The sequence below is a fragment of the Nannospalax galili genome, unplaced genomic scaffold (genome assembly GCF_000622305.1).
Source record: "Nannospalax galili isolate Female #2095 unplaced genomic scaffold, S.galili_v1.0 scaffold777, whole genome shotgun sequence".
Classification (NCBI taxonomy): Eukaryota; Metazoa; Chordata; class Mammalia; order Rodentia; family Spalacidae; genus Nannospalax; species Nannospalax galili.
In genome coordinates, this window is record NW_008341810.1 from 5165754 (window position 1) to 5191969 (window position 26216).

Consider the following 26216-nt stretch of genomic DNA (forward strand, 5'->3'; position numbering starts at 1 on the left):
CAGTTGGAAATACGAACTATCATGGTAGTAATAGAAGTGTGCTGTTAAGATTTATACTTCTAAAATTTCATAGAGAACTGAGTCATAAATGCCAATACTTTGAGGATAATCAAAGCATCACAAGTAGGAAAAATATGCTATTTATGGTTAAAAACTTCGTTTATATTTTGGTAAAAACTGCAGTGTGAAAAACTGGTAGAATACAAATCATTCCCCTGAAGATGAAAGAGACAGTTAAAAACACTAATAAACTAGGGTTTCATGTATTTTTTCATAAATAGGCACACCACGTATATGTTGAACAGCAATCCAAAGAGGAAGGCACTGGCCAAAGACACAGTCATATGATGTACCTACCCAGTGTTTGGGTCTTTGGGGGCAGATGCCATGTGTGCAAGTACAATAAGATGTCTAAAATCTGAGTATATTCCTACTGAGACCCCAGACGAGTTATTATGTCTTCACTAGCTGGGAATTTTTCTATTTTGAGTAGATTGGCATGCTATCACAAGAGTGGGTGAGAAGGCCTTCTCTCTTGTGAGCTAGCCTGGAGAGAGGGCTAAAGTGCTATAACCTCAAAGTGCATTTAAAATACATCTGGATGTTTCTTTTTTACAGATTTTATTAACATTACATATCAACCCAACTGATTTATGTACTCTTGACTGCTGTCTTCTCCTTTTTCTTCTTTTCCAAAAAACTAGGCCTGTCTTCAGAGACCTGAGATTAGACTTGAATCACTAAAAGAAGATATTAAGGAATTCTTTAAAATATCAGGTTTGTAACTTTGCCCCTAATTCTTTAAGTATCCTCAGACTTTCAGCTACTTATTCAAAATTGATACAACTGTGGCTATTTGGAGAGGATCAGGACTCACACATTTCAATAAAACTGCAAATTTTCAGGAACACTGTAGAAATGAATGCAGTAATCAGTTTTAAATACTGTTTATTTTCATAGTGAAAAATATGTCCCAAGTGTGACAAGGATATCCCTCATTAAGTAATTTGTCTTTTCACTTCCAGTTATATCTCTTCTACATTATTTTCTATGCTTTCAAAGAAAAAAGAAAGAAAAATCTTAATTTTCTGTACAATAGGAAGAGATTCCCTGTACCAACCTTGTCACATGGGAACTTCACAGTATTCTGCTTTTGTTGGCTGGGAGTTTAGTGACTAGGTAACCAAAATGGATTGCTTGTGATGTGCCCTCTGCATGCACTGGACTACTCTGTATCCTTCCCCTTGACACAGTCTTCACACCATCAGTAGGACGTCAAAGATTTTGGCATTTGCTTAGCATTTTGACAGTGAAAAGAATTGGTTTAGTTGTTTTACTTGCATGGTATTTAGCAGTTGACAGAGTTCTTTCACAAAGAAGTATGATGCCAAAGTTTTAATAAGTTAAATTTTATTATTATATATTTATTTAAGAAACTAATATTTCTTTGGTTTTGTTTTTATTTAAAAACAGGTTGGGAGAAGAAACTTCAGAATGCTGTTTATAGTGAACTGAATGTGTGAGTTTTTCCATCTATTTTGAGATACTTTTTGTAAGTTATATTTACTTTGTAAGTAATAAAATTATTACTGAATAGAGCTGTATTATTATTTCTCCTTAGTGTGCAGATAGCATTTCAAGTAACTTGATGTTATGAGAATTACTGCAGTCTTGTCTGAGAATGAGTAGCACATAGGTGGGCTTTTCTATTCTTCCAGAGTTTGTAGATTAAGAACTTACTCATCTAGAATAATTGGTAAGAGGGCATTTCTCTTAATACAGACACTTATTATGGTTGTGGTTTGGGGTATTATACTTCTTTCTGCCATTACAGTCTGACCCTGCTAAACATAATTTCTTTTTCTTTGTAAAATTATTGTTACTAAGAACGTCGGTGTTTTTATTTATCTAAATTTATTGTCAGAGGTTATTAAAGTATATAGAACGTTTGCCCTTACAAAAATACAGATTGACAGTGTTAGCTTTTGTGGTTCATTGAAGACTCTGTTCTTCATCAGTTACTGACTGTTTCTTGTGTGTCGGAGCTAGGATAACCTCTTATGGGAGAGTGATGGAATCCAGCCAGCCTCTGCTCCCGCCTGTAGACCATCAGTGGAGGTTCAATGTCAGGTGCTTTGTTCTATCGTTATCACTTGATTAGACTCTAGCATTCTCTAGTTTCTAACCCTCCTGTTTCCCATGTTGCTGATCTACTGTACTGTTAAGTGGGAAATGAGATAACCTTGCTTAGCCAGACTGCTTCTGAGAGACTCAGATAGAGACCTGTTGACTTATGCTTTAGACACACATTTTTTCTAAATCAGATTTTTGTTTGTTGTTTATTATCATCTTCCAAGTTGTTTCTTAAATTCTTCTTTTCTAAACATCTTTTTTTTCTGGAATATATTTAAATTTTTTTATGAATATTTTTCCTTTATATGTTTTACATATTTTAAGAATATTTTTCAATATATTTATTATTTGAGAATTTCAAATATGCCTGTAGTGTGTTTTTATCTAATCCACTCTCAATTCATTACTCTTTTATATGTTTCTTCAAAATATATATAAAAGAAAAAAGATTGAATGTAACCTTCATAATGACTCTACAAAGTAGAATTTATTATGATCAACATTTTATAGAAGAGAAAACTGCTTGGCTTAGCCATCCTTTTGGTGTTAAAATCCAACATTGACATCTACAAAGGTCACACTCAAGAACCACATAATCAAGTTACACACAGAACCCTCTAGTAATCCTGTAATATTCTAAGTAGGTTTATAGTTTTGTCTTGGGCCACATCCATAAGTCTCCTTGGGCACATGTGGTCCATGGGCTACAAGTTAGACATGCCTAGACATTGTCTTAGTCTATTTTGTGCTGCTGTAAAAGAATACCCAGCAATTCTTTAAGTAATTTGCGTGTCCTCTCCAAAGTTCATGATGGAATTTAATTGCAATTGTAACAAATACCAAGTGAGACCTTTAAGATTTAGGCCACAAGAGCTCCTACAGATGGGGCTCGTGATGTTGTAAAAAGCTGAACTTGGTTCAAACCAGACAAAATTCCAGCATAGACATGAGGAATTGGGTAAAAAACCCCAACCCAACCTAAGGAACTTTTGGCAACTGAAGGCTGTTGGGAACAGGCCAAACAGAGACAGTCTCATTCAAGGATGGGTCTCTTGGTAGGTTAATCAGGCTCCAGTCAATGGACACACACTGAAGGGCATTTGGGTGTACAAATTAGACTCCATAGACCATATATATGTACATTAAATTTGGTGGAGGCAATAAAGGGAGGTGCAAGGTATGGATGGGGAGGGATATAAATACTATCCAATTATATTGCATGAAAATTGTAAAAATTGAATAAAAAAACCTCAGAGCTTGGCCCTGTTTGCTCAGTATGTCCTCTCCCTTTCTATAATGGGATGATACAACAAGAAGGCTTGCAACAGATGCTGACACATGGATATTTGACTTCCCGACTCCAGAACTGTGAGGCACTGTGGATCTGTTCTTTATAAATTGCCCATTCATGGATGTGGTCCTATAATCCTAGAACTCAGAAGACAGAGGCAGGAAGATCACAGCAAGTTCCAGGCTGGCCCAGTTTACATAGCTAGTTCCAGGTCTGTCAAGGCTACATAGTGAGAACTTAGGTCAAAAACAAAGCAAAAATAACAACAAAAACAAAAACCCATTGCTAGAACGGTATGAATTAATAAATTTTTATTAGACTTTTGTGTCTATATATATGTATGGAATTACTAACAAATACTATTTCATTTATAATGTGAACTCCAGAAGTAAGTAACTTGACCAAGAGAAGTCATTATCAAGAGTTGTACATATTACTTAGCTGCCTCCTTCTGCTTCTAGGTATCCTTTACCTAATCATCCTGCTGTACCTCCTGAGCATCTTAAGGAGCCTTTGGTGTACATGAGGAAAGCACAGGTTGGCCATTGTTCATTACCATTTTATTTTTCCATGCCAAGTAATGTAGAGTAAGATTCTTATTGGTAGCAGGGGTATATATTATTCATTATATGAAAGATTGAGTAAGAACAACTTTAATGATATTAATAATCTTGCATACTCTTCCTTTTTATTTTGAGTAATCAAGGTTCATACCTATTTAACTATAAGGAAAACATTAAATAGAAAGAAAAAAAAGGCATTGTCCCACACCAGCTGTTCTTTGTCGCCTGTAGTGTTAAAGGAATGAAACCAAAATGAATTGACACCTTTAAAAAAAAAAAAAACCTTGGCCTTTGGCCTTTGAAGGCAGTGTTGCAGATACAGACTTAAAATATATTCGCTCTTACCTTAGGCTCTCACTGCTAATTGCCTGGCAACAATGAAGAAGCAGTTTTAAAAGATGAAGTAAGTTAAGCAGGAAGGCAACTTCATTAAAATATGAAGTCAGTGAGCCTCATCACATGCTCCCAGCTTTTGTAGCTGTCCTTCACTGAGGCACTTCCATCAGCCTTCCTCTGAGTGCTGGGTGGGGGTGTGGGGGTATCACAGTCAGAGCTGGCCTCCCTCTCCAGGATGACCTCACAACAGATTACATTTTTTTTATTATAAAAAATGTCACTCATGCTCTAAACAATGCCTATGAACTCGTCATTTAGCTTCCGCAGTTAGGGTTCTACTACTCCTGACAATGTTTTGCTGTGCTGAGTTGCGGAGTCCCTAGTTGTGCGTGTGAGGCAGATTCTTATTGTTTCATTTGTTTTCACTTGCAACCTCCTGGAAATTAAATGATGAAATAAGACAACATAACAGGAACTGTAGAGATTTTGAGGAAATATTATATTTGTATCTCTAGGTGATAGCTCCTAGGGCTAGATAATATTTATTTTTAATTTTTTGAGGATTTTATCTGTACCATATTTACATAATTTTCACTCCCTCCTCTTTCCCCTCTGACTCTTCTCATGACCCCCCCCAAATTTCATGACATCTTTAATTATTATTGTTACCTATAAATACATATGTAGTGCATGCCATATATATCACACACACACACACAAAACCCATGAGTCCATTTAGTGCTTCTCATATACATGTAGGGCTGAGCACTTAGGATTGGATAACCTATCAGGGAGCTCCTGTCTGGAAAAAACTGATTATTGTTTGAGCAGCCATTGATTGGTTGTCTGGAGCTCTTCACCTAAAGGTGGGACCTTGTGAGATTTCCCCCATCCATATCTAAAAGCATAATAGTTAAATGTATGATAGAATTGTATGAATTTTTGTTGGAAAGGTTTACACTGAAAAAAAAAAAAGAAAAAGAAGCTAGGGTCTAAATAGTTTTTGAAAAAAAATATTTTTGAACAGGGTCTCGCTATGTAGCCCTGGCTAGTCCAGAACACGTTATATAGACCAGAGTGGCCCCAAACTCTGAGGCCTACCTGCCTCTGCCTCTCGAGATGTGTGGCACCAGTCTCAGGGAAAATTTTTAACAAGTGTAGAAAAATAATCAGTTTTAGCACATTAAATCTAAGAAACAAAACACAAAATTTGGTTTTCTGTCATAACTGAAAAAATAGGCAAATAGTGACATCATTTGTAAAGTCGACTGTCAGAGGCTGACACTGCATGTGCATGGTACACATACGTTCTGTATATGGATGGCATTCCACTTTTTAATTTCAGATTCAGGAGCTGACAAACTATAACCTCTCAGCTAAACGCAACCTGACACCTGTCTTTATAGGACTAGCAAACAAGAGTTTTAAAACACACTTTTTAAAAATACTTTTAACTAGTTGCAAATGAAAATAAAAATTAATATTAAAAAATAGTACTGTGTGCAGCAGCAGGCTGACCACAACTGAAGACTAGCAAGGCAAACACTTGGGGTTGTGGAACAGCATGAATTCAAATGGTGCAATCACACCCTTGGGAGTCTGACAGCTTCCTGTGAGAATAAGCATATGTATATACTGTGTGACTCACAAACTCCATTCCTATGTTTTACCGACAATAGTGAAAAACAAGTAAGTACGCACAAAAAGAACTCAGAGAAGAATATTCCTAATAACCTTATTCCTGTACACCCCAAACTGAAAGTAGCCCTGCTGTCCATCAGTGAATTAACAAGCTATGTCCTTTACATAATTCAACTGTTATTCAGAAATAAAGAGAAAAAAACTATTGATACACATAATATTAATAAATCCCAAACATTATATTGAGTAAAATAAACTGTATATAAAGAGTGTATGCTGTATTATCCCATGGATAAGTTTTAGAATGCGGAAAGTTAATTTATGTAGAAACTTTTCAGAATAACAATTGCCTCTGTAAGTTTGAGGGTTGAGATTTGTGGGCGAAGTATGAGGGAATTTGCTGTGGATGTTGGTCATGTTCCTCACCTTGGTTATGGATTAGGTTGTAGGTTATATGTATTTGCTTGACCTCATCAAATGACACTCCTAGATTTATACATTTTATTTTATGTAACTTTTACCTAAAATGAACCACAAAATACTGAACTCTGGTTAAGTATGCATATTGATTGAAGTATTTGGAGGATGGGCAGTATACGGAGGCTTGCAACTTATTTCAAAATACATATAAAAATAAGATAATTAGGTGGAAAGAGAGATGGGTAGATGGTTAGCTACATACTCAAGTAAAAGTTTTAATGACAGAATTTAGGTGGTATGTATTTGGCCGCCAAACTGAATTGTTTTTTACCTTTTATGTACATTTGAAATTTTTATGATCTATAAGCAGTAAGAAAAATAAGTTAATAAATTAATAATAGGACTATCTTGTGGCATAGAAAAATGATAGGAATTAATAAAATATATTTTGTTGGAAATAGTTATGCTTAATCATTTACATTATCCATGACTCTTTTTGCACTGTAAGATGAGAGTTAAGTAGTTGCAATAGAGACCTTGTGACCCACAGAGCCTAAAATATTTACTATCTGTCTTTTTCCAGAAGATCTACCAACCTCTGCTCTAAATTGTTAGTCTTAAGAGCAGTGACTGTGATTTTTTTCCTCAGCACCCAGCATAGCACCTAGCTGTAGTAGTTACTTTTTGTTGCTTTCATAAAACACTATGATCAGGGGCTGGAGAGATGGCTCAGTGGTCAAGAACACTGACTGTTCTTGCAGAAGACCTGAATTCAAATCCCAGCACCCACATGGCAGCTAACAACTGTCTGTAACTCCAGTTCCAGGGGATTCGACAGCCTCTTCTCTTCTCCACGGGCATTGCATGACATGGGTGCACTTACCTACGTGCAGGCAATACATGCATACACATAAAATAAAAATTAAAAAAAAACCAACAACCCACTATGACCAAAAATAACTTATGGAAGAAAGAGTTTATTTTGGCTTATGGTTGCAGAGGGAAGGCCTTGCAGTAGGCAGCCAGAACAGAGCAGGAAGCTGAGCAGTTACATCTTTAATCACAAACTCAAAACAGAGATAACTAGCTGGAAGTGCAGCAAGACTATAAATTCCCAAAGCCCAGCTCCAGTGACATACTTCCTCCATGAAGGCCACCTCCTAAAGGTTCCATAACCTACCCAAACAGTACCACAAGCTTGGGACCAAGTATTTAAATGTATGAGCCTGCCTATGTGGGACATTTCTCATTCAAACCACCACATTCCTATCCCTGGCTCCCATGGAGTCATGGCCATTTCATAATGTAGAATGCATTTAGTTCAACTTTAAAAGTCCTCATAAGTCTTTAACAGTCCCAACACTGTTCAAAAATACAAAGTCTTCTGGGACTCAAGGCAATCTCTTAACTGTGACCACCTCTAAAATAAAAGTGCAGATCACATACTTTCAATGTACTGTGGCATAGACTGTACTAATTCCCATTTCAGAAGGGAGGACAGAAGCATAGTGAAGAAATACTAGAGCACAGCAAAACTGAAATGTAGCAGGGCAAATACTAAATCTTGTCACTCCATGTCCAGTGTCTTCGACTTTACTTTCAAAGGGCTTAAATAGCTCCACCGCTCCAGCTTTGTTGCCTGCAACATACATCTCTTTCTTAGGTTGGTTTTACTCCCTGTATGAAGCTGTCCTTGGCAGATGTCTCATGGCTCTGGCATCTCCAACATCTTACAATCTCCACTGCAACCCAGGCTTCACCATCACAGCTTCACACAGTGTTATCTCATGGCCTCGAAGGAACTTCAGGACTGCCACACATGGCCTGGCTTCAATGGCTCTCTGAAACCACAGAGGAAGAATTCTGAACCCCCTTACTCTTACATCTTTCATGCATCCAAAGCCAGTACCACATGGGTGACACTGCCAAGTTCCACTGCTAGCTTAGGCTGGACCCTTGCTCCTATGAATCATATTTGTAGCAGCTTTTGTATGCAGCTACTTTCTAGGAGCAGAAAATTCCATATGTTCTTTTTTACAAGTTGGAAGCTTAGCTGGATGGGGTCTTACCCTCAGGGCACCTTCTTTATTGTTCCAATGCAGAATAGGAGACTTCTCCTTAATGGCACTAATCAACTATTGCAGCCTCTCTTTCTGCACATACCTGAACTATATCATTAAGCTTTCTAGTGCTTTTTTTCTCTCCAAACTGTACATTTTATATTTCTGATTGTAGACCTGTGTGAGTAATCACTAATAACCATTTTACATACTCAGTTTATTTGTCTTGAAATTTCCTCCACCGAAGAAATTAGTACATTGCTTTTCAATTTAGCCTCACCTAAATTATCAGGACATGGGCAGAAAACAGCTCAATTCTTTGCTAAAATATCACATAAATGGATTATAGCCCAGTTGCCAAGAGAGACGTTGTTCCCCTCTGAAACTTGAGCCAGGCTTCTATCATTTGCCTCACTTTCAGCACTACTGTCTTCCAAGCTCCTAGTAGAACAGCTTGTTAATCTCTTTTTACAGCATTTAATTGCTTTTCTGGTCCCAAATCCCAAGGTCTTTCACATTCCTAAAAGAGACCTACATAGTTAGGTTCTTTACAGCAACAACCTGACTTATGGTTCCAGAGGGAGAGTTCATAACAGTGGGGGAAGCATGGCAGCAGGTGGCTGGAGCAGGAAGCTGAGACATCACCTCTCAGTTCAGCTTGTTCAGAAAGAACAAGCTGGAAGTAGTGCAAAACTTTAATCTCTCAAAGCCCACTTCCAGTGAAGCACATCCTCAGCAAGGCTACACCTCCTAAAGGGCCTGTAACCCTCCCCAAACAGCCACCAGCTGGGGAACCATGTGTTCAAATACATGAGCCTATGGGGAGCATTTCTCATTCAAACAACTACACTAGCCCAGAGAACATTATGCATAAATGTTTGTTGAATTAACTGATTCTTCTTATTATGGCTCACAGTTTGGGAGGTTCAGTTCAAGGTCCCCCAGCTCTATCACACCTGTGCTATGTTGGAGCAGGGCATCATGGTTGACAGGTATGAAGGAACAGATCTGTTTATCTCATGGTGGACAGAAAGCACAGAGAAGGAGATGAATCAGGGTTAAGATACATCTTTTGGTGACATGTTTCTAATGACCTACTTCTTCCAATTTGTTCCTACCTCTTATTTTTCATGACTTCCCAATAAAGCCATGATATTATGAATCTATTAAGGGAAAAATCCATTGATTAAGTCAGAGGTCTTATGATCTGATCACTTCTCAGAAGGCTATCAGCTGGCAAATAGGCCCCCACCCAATACATGAGCTTGTGGAGGACAGTCCATATTCAAACTGTAGCATTCAATCCCTAACTTCTAAAAGTTCATGTTCATCTCATAATTCAGAACGGAATTTAGTTCATCATCAAGTCTGCTCCATAGTCATAAAAGTTCCATCATTGTCCAAAAGTTTAAGTCTCTTCTGAGACTTAAGGAATACTCTTATCTATAAACTCCTATAAATTTAAAAAGCAAGTTACGTATTTTTACAGTGCTACAGAGTGAATATTTCTCTTCTAAAGGATAGGACTGTCAGCAGGGTCCCCTGCCTCAAAGGTATTCTCTTCCTAAGAAAAAAATGTTTCAAATCTCTTGAGCTTACAGTGGGTGGCATCTGGCCAACTCCTGAGATGCCATCAGAATTTCTATCTGTCCTATTGTCTAATGCCAATTACTTAACTTCCTTTTAATAGTATGACCCTCTTCAGAAAATACCTTCCTTAACCCCAATTTTACATAGACTTTTCTGACCAAACTTAAGTATTACATATCTGTAATCTCTGCTTTTTGCTTTGGGTTCTCACCATAAATCTAGGTAAAAGCAACTACCCAATAATCACGCCACAACATGAAATTTAGACTGCCTTGAAATTCCTTTGCCAAATTAATCTGTCTTGAAATGCAGCCTCCCACAAAGTCTTAGGATGTAGAAAAAATGCAAACAGATCCCTCCCCCCCGTAATGTAACACAAATGGCCTCTGCTCCAATTCCCAGTACAGTCTTCATTCCTGTCCAAAACATCATAAGCACAGTCAGCACTGTCTTAATTCATATCAGCAATCTAGTCATCTAAACACCTACCAAATTTACCCATTAAGCCTTTTCTGTCCACTTTCTCGGAAGTTTTCCAAATTACTACCACAAACCAGTTCCAAAAACTTCTAAACTGCACAGTCAGGTTTTGCCACAGCAGTGACCCTACTCCTTGTATCAATTTTCTGTTAGACTTTTCATCACTGTGACAAATACCTGAGAGAACCTCTCAACAGGACAAAAGGTTTTTGAGGCTCACAGTTTCAACAGCTAAGGGTAGAGGATAAGGCACATCTTATGTGGCATATCCCCAGTGGCCTAATTCCTCCAACTAGGCCTCACCCCCTACTTTTCTCCACCTCCCCAATGATGCCATTATATTATAAATACATAAAGAATTTAGTTCATCAATTAAATCAGAACTCTCAGGATCTAACCACTTACCAAAACATGATTGACTGACAATACATAAGCCTGTTGGGAACAGTTTATATTCAAACCACAACAGCCCTCTCCCAGTTAAAGTCTGCTTATCTTCCTATATTTTTGTGTGTGTGTGTAAAAGCCAGTTCAGTCCCCTGTCCTGTAGAGCAATTATCGCTATTAATTCCATGAAACTTTCCAAGCCTAGATCTCAAGACTACCATTCTGTTGGGTTCTTTCTTGTACTTTACAGTCTCCTATCCTTCAGACTTTCATTTTGTCTGCTGCTCAGATCCTCAGCCCAATGTCACTTCCGCTGCCTGTTGTCTCCTCTCAAACTGTTGACAACTGGGGATGGAGTGAGTCTCATAATTCTGTGAATTATTAGTCTAAAATCACTTATTCAATGTTCCATGGATTACTTTTTCTGCTTGATAGTACTTTTTATTCTTCCTTTAATATCAGCTTTCTGTTTAGATTATTCCAAAACTTCTCCATGCTTAGGTAACTCACAATTCTACCAGTGTCTCACTGATTTTTCAAATTTTGCCCTTTATTAAGAATGTTGTGTTTGTAAGCTTCTATAGTTTTCCTTGTCTTTGATGCTGCATCTCTTTTTCCTCTGCTCCTTTATGATCAACTGTCTGCTCATTGAGATCTAGCTCAATGTGGTAGTTTGAATGAGAATGTCCCCCATAGGCTCTAAGTATTTGGACATTTTGTCCCCAGTTGGTGGCACTGTTTTAGATATATGACACAGAAAAAGTAAAAGAAGAAAACAAAAACAAAATATTAACTATGGTGGTTTTTTTTTTTTGTTTGGTTGAGGGCATTTATGAATGTTTATTATATTATTTTAAAAAATTTTATGTACATATGTGTGTGAGTATAGGGAGTGTGCACTCATACCAATATATGTCAAGGTCATAAGATTAACTTATCAGAGTCAGTTCTATTTTTCCACCATGTGGATCCCAGGAATTAAACTCATGTCATCAGGCTTAATGGTAAGTACCTTTACCCACTGAACTATCTTTCTAGTCTTACTTTATTTTTTTTTAGATATTGATCTGTTTTTTTAATTATCTAGGATAAATGTATTTCTTTTATACTCAGAGAAAAGTTACTTAAATATTTTCAAGCAGATTTCTAGACTATTGTTACGTTGCCTTCCTTTTTATTGACATAAAATAGATAATTTTAAATTATAGAACTTCATAATTTTTTTAACATACTATGCTTATTATAGTTTATAAATAATTCTTATTTACTCTCATTGCTATAAAAAAGTAGCCAGGCTATCTACCTGTTTAAGAGATTTTAATACAATTGTGTTTTTAAAATAAATCTGTTTGATAGCTTAGAAATTACCCTATTTATAAATTTCCTGAAATATTTGAGTCAGTAATATAGATTCTAATTTCAAAGAACCTGATTTGAAGTAATAATAGCTTTTCTAGAAAGGATATGGGTTTGGATAAAAAGGAAATAAATGATTTCCTATTTTAACATTTTAAATGTGAAAGGCTACATTTTCCTTTTAAATAACATTTTAATGCATTAAACTTCTAGTTGTTTTCTAAATCTCTTGGTAAACTATTGCTTTTTAAATATTCTATTTATTTATTATTATTTTATGTGTGTGAGTGTATTGCCTGCATGCAGGTATGTGTACCCATACTGTGCAGTACCTGCAGAGGTCAGAAGAGGGTATTGGATACCCTGGAACTGGAGTTACAGATGGTTGTTAGCTGTCATATGGGTGCTGGAAATCAAACCGGGTCCTCTGCAAGTACTCCTAACCACTGAGCCCTCTCTCCAGCCCCCTGGTTTTTGTTTTTTTGAGACATGGTTTACCTATAGTCCCAGCTGGCCTGGAACTTAGTATGTAGACCAGGCTGGCCTTGAACTCACAGAGATCCATCTGCCTCTGCTTCCTGACTGCTGGGATTAAAGGCTTGTGCCACCATGCTGGACTCAATCTCTAATCTTTTGCTTAAGGATTTCTGAACAAAGGAACTACAATATTTCTGCATTAAGCCACATTTTGGTAAATTTTCTGCTTGTTGGAATGTATCTCGTTTTATTAAATGCTCATCTATTCATTTTAAATTTTCTCTCTGGTCCTGGCCTTATGCTCTGATAGTAAGTCTTTGAGTGAACAAAACAGAGACTTGAATTTCTAAGGGACTTTACAGAATGAGAGCAGCCACTGGCCTCCTCTTGGATTTCTCTGCCCTGTCAGGAAATCCAATTCCTGTCTCTAATACCTACAGAATCACTCTTCTGTTTCTTTCAAGGGGTCTCTTGACAGAGTGCTGTCCACATTTTTATTGTGTGACAGATTAGACACAGAGAATGGAGAAGACAAGGCCAAGCATGGCAGTCATTTTAAATAGATTTTCAAAGATGTGTTATCTATTGCACTGACAAAGGTCTGTGATATCTAGCTTCCTGTTTCTTTGCTCATTTCTTTCCTCTTCTTCCCGTGGTTTATGACAAATGGACTGGTAAAGCTCTTTTGAACTTTTCGTAGCATGGCTTGTATTATTTGTCTTGCTCTCCTTGCCACAACCATAAAAATGATGGAAGGTGATGGTATTTTTTTTGTTTCAGATGCTGCTTTATTTACTTTTAGTGCCATATGTTTAATAGGTGCCCAATAAATATTTTTTGAATGAACACATTTTCATTATTTGAAAAGTCAAATATGTCATTTACTTCCATTTTAAGCCATTAAAAATCCAAGTTTTTCTGCATTGAACATTCTTTTTCTCTTCAAGTTTTAGTCATGTTGTTTCTTTTGTTTGGAGTAACATCTTGGTTCCTGCTTCAATTCTGGGGCCAAAAAAAAAAAAAAAAAAAAGGCAATTGAGTAAAGATTTGACCAGCATTTCTTCATTTCTTAATAGTCTTTAGCATTCTCCTTTTCCTTTTATGTGTTACTTTTAAGAAGTAAATGAAGCTCACTTGTGCAGTAGTGGTACTAATGTGGGAATAACCAATGACTCTAATTGACATTGATATCAGGTTTAGGAACCTGAAGCTAGAAGGGTCACAAAGCTTATGGGGAGAGCCTAATACCAGTTTTTCTTCTAAATAGTTATAGTATTAAACTGACTCCTAATGACTATTGTTATATCCATAGATTAATGCATCTGTCAGCTCTCACCAGAGAAGTTTCCTTACACAGCAGATAGTGATTAACATAGAGACCCACAACTGGCCAATATGCAGAGAAAAGGAGACTGCAGAGTACTTATCCCTGAATAGGACACCTTTATCCAATTTCTGCCTCCCAAGGCTCAGGAATCCTTGCAGAAGAGGGAGCGGAAAGATTCTAAGAGCCAGAGGAGTAGACCACAAGGAAACAGAATTTTCCATACATCTGGTTAGTTACTCATATGAACTCACAGCAGTGGTGAGAACATGCACAAGACCCATGCAAGCTCAAACCAGACAGAATCCTAGCATAGACATGGGGAAGTTGGTAAGAAACCTGAACCCTACCTAAGGAACTGTTGGTAACAGATGGCTGCTAGGAGGAGCAGAGACAGTCTTTCAAGAATTGGACTCTTGGTAGGTAAACCAGGCTCCAGCGGATAGACCCACACTGAAGGACATTTGGGGACACAAATTAGACTGTGTAGGCCTTATTTTATATATTAGACTATATTAAATTGGGCAATAAGTAGAGGTGTAGATGGGGAAGGAACCTAAATACCATCTAAATACCATATGAAACAAAAATTTATTAAAAAACAATACAAGTTGGTTTTTGAAAAAACATAAAAAGGAAGATAGGAAGTTGGAGTAGGGAGCTAAGGTGGATCTGGGAGGAGTTAGGAGTAGTAGGGATGAAAATGATCAGAATGCATTGTCAGAAACTCTCCAAGAATAAAAATACTCTAAAAAATAAAAATAATAAGAATCAAAAGTTAATGATGGTAAGATGGTTAGTAAAATGCCACATATAAACACATGCAAATCATGTAGCTGGTTTCTCAGCCAAAGACACTCAGAATTTACTTCTGATGCTTAATTTATTTTTCTTTGTAGTTTTTAAAAACTGTTTTCTTCATATTTTAACTTGTTTAAAGTTGGTAAACTGGTATGTTGTGTAGTAAACTATATTTAGAAATATTGTAATTAATCACTTAAAATTGTGGTTTACAAGGAAAGGTCTCAGTGAATTGTTTTAGCAAAATATAAGAATCTTTAAAGGGTAAGCTAACATGTTTCAGAATATCTTGTTAGAATGTCATTCTAAGAGTTATCTTTCTATTTTGAATTCCACTAATGTTTGGGTTTTAGTAAACTTTAAGTTGTATTAAGATTCTGCTGAGCATGGTGACACCAGCCTTTAATCCCAGCACCTTTAATCCAGGGAGGCAGAGGCAGATCTCTGAGATTGGGACAAGCCTGGGCTACATAGCAAGTCCAGGCCAGCTGTGGTTATAGAGAGATTCTGTGTTAAAAAAGATCAGAAAGAGAAAGAGAGAGAGAGAGAGAGAGAGAGAGAGAGAGAGATTGTATATTATAGCTTTGAAAATATGGACTGTGTTTATTATGAGTCATATATTGATGTCCACTGTAAGTTTATCATTTTTAAAAATAATTTCTAGACCTGTTTTCATGAATATGTTAAAATGAGATGATTTGGAGCCATAATTTAATATTAGTTACCAATTTGATTATTTATTTAATAAAACATGTAAAAAAAGTTCCAGGGCTTAGATTGTTAATATTTATGTAAATTTTATCCTATAGTAATGGTTTCATTGGAAGTAGATCTTAAAAATAAGCTTTTTGTTTTTGACTTTTTGAGATAGGGTCTTACTGTGTACCTCTGGCTGACCTGGAACTCACTGTGTAGACCAGGCTGGCCTCAAACTCATAGAGAGCTGCCTGTCTCTACCTCCCAGTGCTGGTATTAAAGGTATGTACTACCACACCCAGCTAAAAATAAGCTATTTTAAAATCTCCTCCCTTCATAATTTGAGGTGAAATAAGCAGATGACAGAAGTCCTATTTAAAGGCAATGCTATTTTATCTGAGACCTGAAAGGCGAATACAGTTTATCAAAATTCAGTGTGAACAAGGATTTTGGGGTGGAAGGTAGATTGCCTTCTCTCTTTTTTAATATTTTATTTATTATTTTTATTTTATGTGTCTGAGTGTATTGCCTGCATGTGTATAAGTGCACCCATGTTGCACAATGCCCATGGAAGTTGGAAGGGCAGTCAGATCCCTGGAACTGGAGTTATGGATGGTTGTTTGCCACCATGTGGGTGCTGGGAACCAAATCTGGGTCCTCTGCAAGAGCAGACAGTGCTCTTAACCTCTGAGCCTTCTCTCCAGTCCCATAGGTTGCATTCTTATAATTAAGGTTCAGTCATTCACAGGATACTCAAGTAAAGGGTAACAAATAGGGTATAAGAGAGTTTGTTATAGTGCAAGAAGAATATTGAAAATAAGCCAGGAAATAGAATTAGTTTGGGAACTATTTCATTTAATTTTTAAAAAATTTTATGTGTGTCTTGCCTACATGTATGTAACTGTACCACATTTTTGCCTGGTGCTTGGAGAGGCCAGAAGAGGGTGTTGGATTCCCTGGAACTGGAATTAAGGACTGGTGTTAGCTGCCATGTGGGTGCTGGGAACTGAACTTGGGTCCTCTGAAAGAGCAGTAAATGCTCTTAACCATTGAAACATCTCTCTAGCCCCCCCATTTCATTTTAAAAATATATTTTTACACATTTAGAAGGTATAGCTCATGAGTAGAGCATATGACTGCATATTCCTATGCATTTAATAAGTCAAGCTTTATACATTTCATACATATTTCTCCTACACATGATTATTCTTTTCCTCTTTGACCATTGTTTTAGGGCATTGTATTGAACTTTTTTCAGTGCTTCAACATTACTTGGAGTAGAACTTTGTGCAAATATTGAGCATCTTCAATGTTCTAAAAAAATATGTGCCATGATAAGTAAAGGACAGGGTGTTAGAAAAACTTGTGGGCAAAAGCACCCAGTGCTCTTTGGGGTGGAGGACCAGGTGAGAGAGGACCAGGTGAGAGAGGACCAGGTGAGAGAGGGAAGCAGTGTTTAAGCTAACACCTGAAAAGTGAACATGATTTATTTAGATTGACTGGAAACAGGGATGTTGAAATAGAGCACAGAGCATGTGCCAGATAAAGGGGTAAACATATTTAAATGTGTATTAAAACAGCTATGAAAAGGACAGCCATTAAAGAAGCTATCAGCTACAGAATTATTACCATCATTATGCTACTATGCAAAGCAGTTGACATGTCTTGACAGCTCTAACTTCTATGATAGCCATATAAGAGAGCTATTCTCCTACTTTCTTTGACTAACTATAACTGGTTTTTTGAACAACATGATCTCCAGCACTCTCCTTTTATCCCCATAATCTATGAATTTTAGAACTTTGATATTATCTAATTTTGGTGTCAGTGAGCCAGAAATAACTTGTCTGCATACTTCAGTAAAATTACAAAAATTACTACGGCAATTTATGGCTCAAAGCATGCTGTATATAAATAATCATATCCATGACAATTAAAATTAACTTAAAATTTCCAGGTTCTAAGACATAAATAGAATAGGAAAGAAGGCTATCAGTACCATACTGTGATAAAAAGAGTATGAAACCTCAAGATTATGGCACACTCTAAAAGATAACTGGTTTAGATTATTTAAAAAGTTAATATCACATAGCTGGAAGGGCCAGGGAAAGACTCTACATTAACCTATAGCACTATTGAATGTAATGTAGTACATGAATGTTGAATGGATCCTAGATCCAGAAAAAAAAATTGTCATTTTTGGGGAAAATTGGAAATTTTTGGATATGGACTAAATGTTAGACAATATGAAGGTTTATCATTAATTTTCTAGATATAATAATGGTATTGTAGAATGCAGAAGGCCTTTGTTCTTAGAATACATAGCTAACATATTTAGGGGTGAAATGTCATGCTTGGAAAAATTACAATAATAGACCTGCAGATTTAATTAGAGTTAAAAGGATCAAACACTTATAAAATGCCTAACTTTAGTGTACCTTTTTGTTACTTGCTACTTTTTCACTGAATTTTTGTTGCCCTGTGATTTGCTGATATTTCTCCCATCTTCATTTCTATCTTCATCTTCATTTTCATCTGTTTGCTCTTTTGAGGACTGAGACTTTCTATTTGTCACTGCTTGTGTTAGTCGCCTTTCCATTACTGTAACAAAATACCTCAGACACTTAACTTACAAAGACAAAAGGTTTGTTTTTGGTTCATGATTTCAGATGCTTAAGTCTATGACTGTCAGAGTCAAGGACTTCAGGCCTCTGCTAGGTGTACTTGACTATGAAACTGTTTAACTCTTGACCAGGAAAAGAAAGAAAGAAAGAAGCCAGGACCCCAGCATGCCCTCCAGGGCATGTTCCCAGCACCTTAAAGGCCTTATCACTAGGCCCCAGTTCTCAGGTTCCTGTGTCTCAATTGTACCATGCTGAGGACAAGTCTTCAATGCATGGCCTGGGGAGGCTGGCGGTATTGCTGATCTCACAGCACTCTGGATAGTGCTGACATATGGGGGCAGCAGTCCATGCTTGATGAGTGAACTAATGAATGAAATAACCAGTCTCAACCAGCTTTGCCATTTCCATGCAAAACATAGAAACTTTAGTGTTGTTTGATTAGTGTAGGCATTGTTGGTGAGAAGCAATGATGTATTATCCTTTTGTTTCAGGGGAGTTGGGAAAAAAGAATTTTGAAGAGTTTAAATAGTATGTGTACGGAACTGAGTATCCCTTTGGCGCGAAAGGTACAGTTAGCATTTTTCTGCTGAATTTTTTTATTGTGAATAAACTACTGAAAAGTATCACAGATTTGTAGACTTGTTAGGCATATTGTTCTTCATTTCCTGGCATGTCAGCATGTTCTGAGTAACATGTAAATGCCTATTATTCAGGTATATTTTATATGTATATTTACTGTGTATGCTTTAATGATTATAATAACCCTTTTTGAGAACAAAACAGAATGTACTTATATTTTTGTACATTCCATCTGAGCACTGTTTCTTGAAGTTCGGGATTCCTATGATCTTATAATTGGCCATACGGTAACATCTTTAGTGTTAATATAAGGAATGAGAAGAATAATCTGTCATCTCAGTAGACCTGAAATTCTATTTAGAATAAGTATCTGATGTTTATCTGCCACTCTGGGCTTTGATGGTGGGAGAGCAGAAATGAGATGGGTCATGGAGTCTATCCTGGATATTGCATAGTGCTCACAAGTAAGAGAACTCAACTTTCCCTTAACTTTGTTTCCCTGCTGGCTTATTATTCCTGTGGTTGACTGGAGAGAGTGATGCTTTTGATGATAGGCAAGGAGAAGCCTCTGAAGGCAACAGCAGGATGGTGTGAAGAGAAAAGAGTGAGTTTAGGAGAAATACTATGTGAATGTGTAGTGTATGTGATACTGTCCTTCACCCAGAAAGTGATGAAGGTGATATTGCTGACTCGGACTGCCTTGGCCACACCCCTTTTCAATGTGCACTTGCTGGACGGGGTAAGAGATGCAGTGTGTGGCTGAGGAGCAGTTCTTTGTGAGGTTGACTGGCCAGTACAGATATTTACCTTCTTTTCCCAGACTCATTAGCACCATATTGTAAGTAAGCCGTTCAGACTAGATGTACTCGTTAAAAGTTAATTGTAATTACAAAAGGGTTTTCCATACTCAATGAATTTTTCCCTTATGTTATGGTAGCTTGTTTAAACTTTTAAATAAGTTACTGATTCTTGCTTTTAAGCTTCTTTGATAAACTTCAAAAGTGAAACTAGTTTTAAATTACCTTTTTTAGAGACCAGTTGGTGAACAGAAAGAACTTCTCAATAAATGGAATGAAATGGGAACTGATGAACCAGGTAGGCAAAGAACTTTCTGCAAAATTTAGTAATTTGATCCGAAATAGCATAGTAATTTGTTTGGAAAATGCCAACTCCACATTTCCACAAATGTTCTGTCATCTGATTTGTTTGTTTAAATTTCTGTTTTGCAGATTAAGAACTCTTAACTTTGGGCTGCGTTCTCCATTGTCTTGAGAATATTAGATCATGTGCCATTTTTTCAAGCAGCATCTGAAAATATTCTTATAAAAGTAAATAAAACTCATTCAATGGCTTCCTGACACTTTTCAGTAGAGGCAGAGATTCTGTAAGCTTACTCATGCTGAGATGCTAAGAAGAGAATGGCTAATGAAAAATGTTTCAAGGGTTTAAAGTAATTTTTAAAGATTTTTTATTTTTACTTTATGTTTGCTTATTTGTGTTTTGCTTACATGTGTGTATGTTCACCAGGTATGTGCATAGTACCTTCAGAGCCAGAAGAGGGCATTAGGTCCCTTGGAACTGAAATTACTCATGGTTGTGAGCCACCATGTTGGTGCTGGGAGCCAAACCTGGGTCCTGTGTGAGAACAGCTGGTGCTCTTAAGGCTGAACCACCTCTCCAGCCCCCATGTTTTTTTGTTTTTTTAAAATATATATATATATGTATATATTTATCTTTTTCTTTTTCTTTTTCTTTGAGACAGGGTCTCCCTGTAGCTCCAGGTGTCCTGGAACTCACTATGTAGACCAGGCTGGCGGTGAACTCACAGAGATCTGCCTGCCTCTGCCTCATAAGCATTGGGAATAAAGGCATGCACCACCACACCTGGCCCCATTTAAGATAATTTTAAATTTTATTTTGGTTCATTATAATTTAAAGCTAGTTCTATAAATAGATGAGTAATAACTGTATATTATAGATGCCTATATTTGTATAGAGACATGTCCGTAGCTATTCTTCTCCTCTCCCTTCCCTCACCACTGCTAAAATTATAGTCTGGAAGGCTGGAGAGATGGCCTAGTGGTTCAGAGCACTTGCAGAGGACCTGGGTTCTGTTCCTAACACCCACATGGCAGCTAACAGCCATCTGTAACTCCGGTTCCAGGGGATCTGATGCCCTCTTCTGACCTTTGCCAGCACTGCATGACATGGGTGCACTTAGGTACATACAGGCAAAACACTCGTATGCATAAAAATAAGAATAATTTTTTGAAAAATATAGAGTCTGGAGACTAGATAAGCAATGTGTGTAATAGAGCAAACAGGGCACAACTGAAACCCCAAAAGGTGAACAGTTTCACCCTGCCAGAGGAGTTCACTGAATGCACCATTCGTACTCTAAAGACTGAAAATTCTCCTCTTGAACCTACAAAGAAATTCTTAATATCACCTATAGTATGTCATTTAGATTGTCAGGAGGAAAAATTATCTTCATCTATGTGTTCCTAATATTTAACACAATGTATGACAAATAATTGATACTCATATATTTGAATTGATCAATGTCTATAGAAATGTGAGACATTTTCATTTATTGATGGCTTCATATATTACCTGAAATTTTGTTTTAATCTTAACTCATTCCAGATTTAAGTCTTTTTCGACCTGTTTATGCACCTAAGGACTTTCTTGAGGTATGTTCTATTAGATAATTATTTAAACATCAATGGAGGAATAATGGGAGGAAGAGGATGTTGTAACTGTGTCTGGGTGGAGAGATTGCTGTGTTAAGGCCTCAGAACCACTGAAGCAGTGAAATGACATAGGTTGGTGTTTGGAATTTTTTCTTGGGAAACATCAGAACATGGAAAGATCAGAGGCAGCACATCAATCATAAAGACTTTTTGATTAAAATATAGTGATTATACAGCCAGTGCAATGGCTTAGCAGGTAAAGGCACCTGAGTTCAATCTCCAGAACCTACAGGGTAGAAAGAGAGCACTTAGTCCTTCAAATTGACCCTCAATCACCACATGCATAATGCGGCACTTGCACACACAGCTATAAATATAATTAAAAAATTACTGAAAAATAGTGAATATAAATCATGTGGCCTGGTGCTTGGCACACAAAAATGCTCATCAAATCTGCCATTTTTTTAATTTATTTTTTTTTCAATTTTTTGAAATTTAATAACCACATGATTAGAAGAAGCATTTCATTACACCTTTACCATATTCAGTAACACATTCCAGAGCAAGGATACATCTCTTTCAAAGGTAGCTGTAAATTTTTAGGTTCACAGTTGAATTACTAGTCACAATCAGTTACATTTGGATCCTTAGTACTTGAGTATGGATATAAAGTCATCAGGTAGATTTAAGTGGTAATGTTTATCACCTCTACTACTTAACATGAAGGAAATTAAAATTTTTTTAATAACTATGTGATTAGAAGAAGCATTTCATTACAGCTTTAACATATTCAGTAACACACTTCAGAGCAAGAGTACATCTCTTTCAGAAGTGGCTGTAAGTTTCTAAGTTCACAGTTGAATTAATACAGTTATACAGTGTTGAACTCAGTATAAGCCCTGCATTACAAGATGTAAAATTGAATGAGTTTTTAACCTTTAAAAAAGATCTCCATTTCATTTTAGAATATATTGTTCCCTGCAGAAAGACTCATTGTTTTTGCTACTAACACTGAGATGTTGGTGCATGCATCTGTAATCTGTGTGTATCTGATTATTACTAGTCATAATCGGTTGCACTTGGGTCCTTGGTGACTGTGTATGTCTATAATGTCATTGGGTAGATTTCAATGGTAATGCTTATCACCTCTACTAATTAACATGATGTAAATTTCCATGCTTCCTCCTCAAATATAATACATTTAAAAAATTTTGATTTTGTGTGTGTGTGTGTGTGTGTGTGTATCACACAAAACATCCCAAACTATCTTATTCAATTATACACCCACTTCCCAGATGGCACTCTCCCATAGCCCCCTTCCCCTCACTAGAGCCCTCATATTCTGATGTCCCTGCTGCTGTCTGCTGTGTTGTCGGCACCCCCAGCCATTCCCCACTACTTATCCATCTGGCGAATCTAGTCAGCCTGTCTAGAGGTTTTTGTTTTAGGAGGGTCAGCTGCTTCTCATCTAGCAGCAATCAGTTGTCATTATTCCTTTAGATAAGATTGGGGTCTGCTATTCCTTTTCCCAGTTCTATGCTGGATTACTATCTGGGAGTCCCTTTGGCCACCATGGCCAACAACTTGAAAGAAGGTATCTCCTATCTGGCATTGTTGCTTGTTATGTAGCCTTTAGCTATACATATGGACACTTAAGAAATTATATTGGCCCCTTTAGTCTTTGGTTACACTTTCCTTTTGGGAGTTTAAGGCCATACAGTTGGCCCAGATAAACCAATTTGTTTTTACTCTTAAGGTCATTTGAGGATCTGTTCCTCAGGGGTCACATGGTCTTGGAAGGAGCCCCTGGCTCCTTTCCTTCACCAGTTCCACCTCTGTGAAGATGAGTCAAAGGCCCTGCTTGACCATAGCTGGCTTCGCTTGGAAGTATGGAGGAAATAATTTCTCTGTGTTGACCCTCCTCTTTGTAGACTGGACACTGGTTCAAGTCCATCTTGTGGGGTCTGCTCAGCCTCCTTGATCAAGAGGACAGGTGACCCACCACAATTACAGGACAGTTTGAGAGATGCTCATAGTCCCCTGGAACTAGTCGACCTAGGAGGGCAAGGAGCAAAAACTGTCTTTTATGTCCCTCTGACCAAATTAGTATAGGCCTCAGAGTATGTCTGTTAAACATCCAAGAAGTTTAGTTCCACCAGTCTGGTACTTTTAGTACTGTGTGTCATGTAGATGAATATTGGGAAAAGACCAATTGTTCTAGATAAACCTTACCTAGACATATATTTCTTGATCTGGTATGTATAACTTGTCAGTAGGTTGTTGGACTAATATGGTTCCCTCTGGTTTTTAAAACTAGCTAGCCATTATTTATCTCTTGCATTGTTTCACCCCTCCATCGTGGTTTCACCAATTAAGGTGCCCCCATTTCCCCCCTTTCTCCCTTAATAATACCCTTCTCCTACGATCCTACCTCTCTTGAGCTCCTTCTTTCCCTTTATCCCCTAGGTTCCTTGTATACCCTTCCCTCCCTCCTCCCTTAAACTATGCCAATTTTAATCCATATCTCCCTTATTAAGGCCTGCTTCCTACTGTTCTTCTCTTTCAGGTTCTTTCTTTTCCTTTACCTCCCTGTTTCCTTTCCACTATCCTGGTTCCTGTAGTTATGTTTGGATGCATACTCACTTATCAGGGTTTGTTTCTAGGATCTACATATGAGGGAGAATATATGTTGATTTTTTTTCCTGAGTCTGTGCTACTTTACTTAGTATAACAGTTTCTAGTTCCATCCATTTACCTGCAAATTTCATGATTTCATCTTTCTCTACTGCTGAGTAAAACTCCATCGTATAAATGAACCACATTTTCATTATCCACTCGTCAATTGAGGGATACTTAGGTTGCTTCCATCTCTTAGCTATTGTGAAAAGAGCAGCAACAAACATGGATGTTCAAGTATCTCTGCAATAGGATGAGTTCTTTGGGTATATGCCAAGGAGTGGTATAACTGGGTCAAATGGTAGGTTCATTTGTAGTTTTTTAATAGTTCTCCACACTGCTTTCCATAGGGTTTGAACAAGTTTGCCATCCATCTCACCAGCAGTGGATGAGTGTTCCCCTTTCTCCACATTCTCTCCAACATTTGTTGAACTTAGCCAGTCTGACTGGGGTAAGATGAAATCTGAAAGTAGTTTTAATTTGCATTTCCCTGATTATTAGTGATATTGAACATCTTTTAATATGCTTCATAGCCATCTTTACTTCTTCTTTTGAGAACTCTCTGTTCAGTTCCTTAGCCCATCTTTTAACTGAGTTATTTCTTGTCTTGATTTTCTGTTCTTTGAGTTTGTTCTATATTATGGATATTAAAACTCTGTCAGATGTGTTGCTGGTGAAGATTTTCTTCCATTCTGTGAGTTTTCTCTTCACTTCCCTGGTTGCCTCCTTTGATGCTTTTTAGTTTAAAGAGGTCCCATTTGTTGATTCTTTCCCTTGTTTCCTGAGCAGTTGATGTCCGGTTTAGAAAATCCTTTCCTACACTTATATCTTATAGGTTTTTGCCAATGTTTTCTTCTAACAGTTTCAGAGTTTCAGGTTTACATTGATCCATTTGGAATTGACTTTAGTGAAAGGTGAAAGATAGGGGTTTAGTTTCATTCTTCTACAGATGGAGATACAGTTTTGCCACCACCATTTGCTGAACATGCTATCTTTCCTCCAGTGAATATTCTTAGCCCCTTTGTCAAATATCAGGGGCTGAAATTGCATGTACTCATATTTGGTTCTTCAATTTTGTTCCCTTGATCTATGGGTCTATATTTGTGCCAGTACCATGTTGTTTTTATGACTATAGCTCTGTAATACAGTTTAAAATCTGGTATAGTAATTCCCCCCGGCATTGCTCTTAGTGCTCAGGGTTGCTTTGGCTATCCAAGGTCTTTTGTTCTTCCATCTGAATCTTAGGATGTTTTTTTCCAATTTTGTAAAAAATGTCATGGGGATTTTGATTGGCATTGGATTGAATGTATAAATGGCTTTTGGTAGGACCGTCATTTTCACAATATTAATTCTTCCAATCCATGATCATGGGAGGTCCTTCCATCTTCTGATGTCTTCCTCAATCTCTTTCTTTAAAGATTTAAAATTTTCATTGTAGAGCTCTTTAATGTCTTTGGTAAGGTTTATTCTGAGGTATTTTATTCTTTTTGCAGCTATTGTGAAGGGGTGTGTTTCCATGTACTCTTTCTCTGATTGCTCATTATTGGTATATAGAAAGGCTACAGACTTTTGTAGGTTAATTTTGTAACCTGCCACTTTAGTGAATGTGTTAACAATTTTAGGAGTTTTCTGGTGGAATTTTTGGCATCTCTTAGATATAATATAATATCATCTGCAAAAGGGATAATTTGAGCTCTTCTTTTCCAATTATTACTCCTTTAATTTCCTGCTCTTGTCTTATTGCTCTTGCAAGAGTTTCTAATGAGATGATCATGTGGTTCTTGTCTTTGACCCCCTTTATATGATTTATGACGTTTATTGACTTACATATATTGAACCATCCCTGCATCTCTGGGATAAAGCTGACTTGATCATGGTGGATGATCTTTTTGATATGTTTGTATGCCACTTGCAAGTATCTTGTTCAGAATTTTTTCATCTCTGTTCATTAAGGATATAGGTCTATAGTTTTCTTTTTTGGTTGTATCTTTACAAGGCTTTGGTATGAGAGTGATACTGGTTTCATAGAAGGAATTTTGGAGTTCTCCCTCCATTTCTATCTTTTTGAATAATTTGAGCAGTATTGGTT

General features: G+C 37.0%; 1 protein-coding gene across 3 annotated transcripts in view; it reads left to right on the plus strand.

Moving 5' to 3' along the window:
• The window catches only part of Tbc1d19 (TBC1 domain family member 19), a 188036-nt gene that overhangs the window by 36242 nt on the left and 125578 nt on the right, over nt 1-26216 (plus strand). Inside the window, exons 2-7 of one of the 3 annotated variants that reach the window (XM_008837347.2) lie at nt 705-777; nt 1474-1519; nt 3886-3961; nt 18671-18745; nt 19790-19853; nt 21405-21451. In XM_008837347.2, the coding sequence (XP_008835569.1) occupies nt 705-777; nt 1474-1519; nt 3886-3961; nt 18671-18745; nt 19790-19853; nt 21405-21451 (381 nt within the window). The remainder of the gene's footprint in view (nt 1-704; nt 778-1473; nt 1520-3885; nt 3962-18670; nt 18746-19789; nt 19854-21404; nt 21452-26216) is intronic. The other 2 variants (XM_029565543.1, XM_029565544.1) reach the window with 2 other exon arrangements.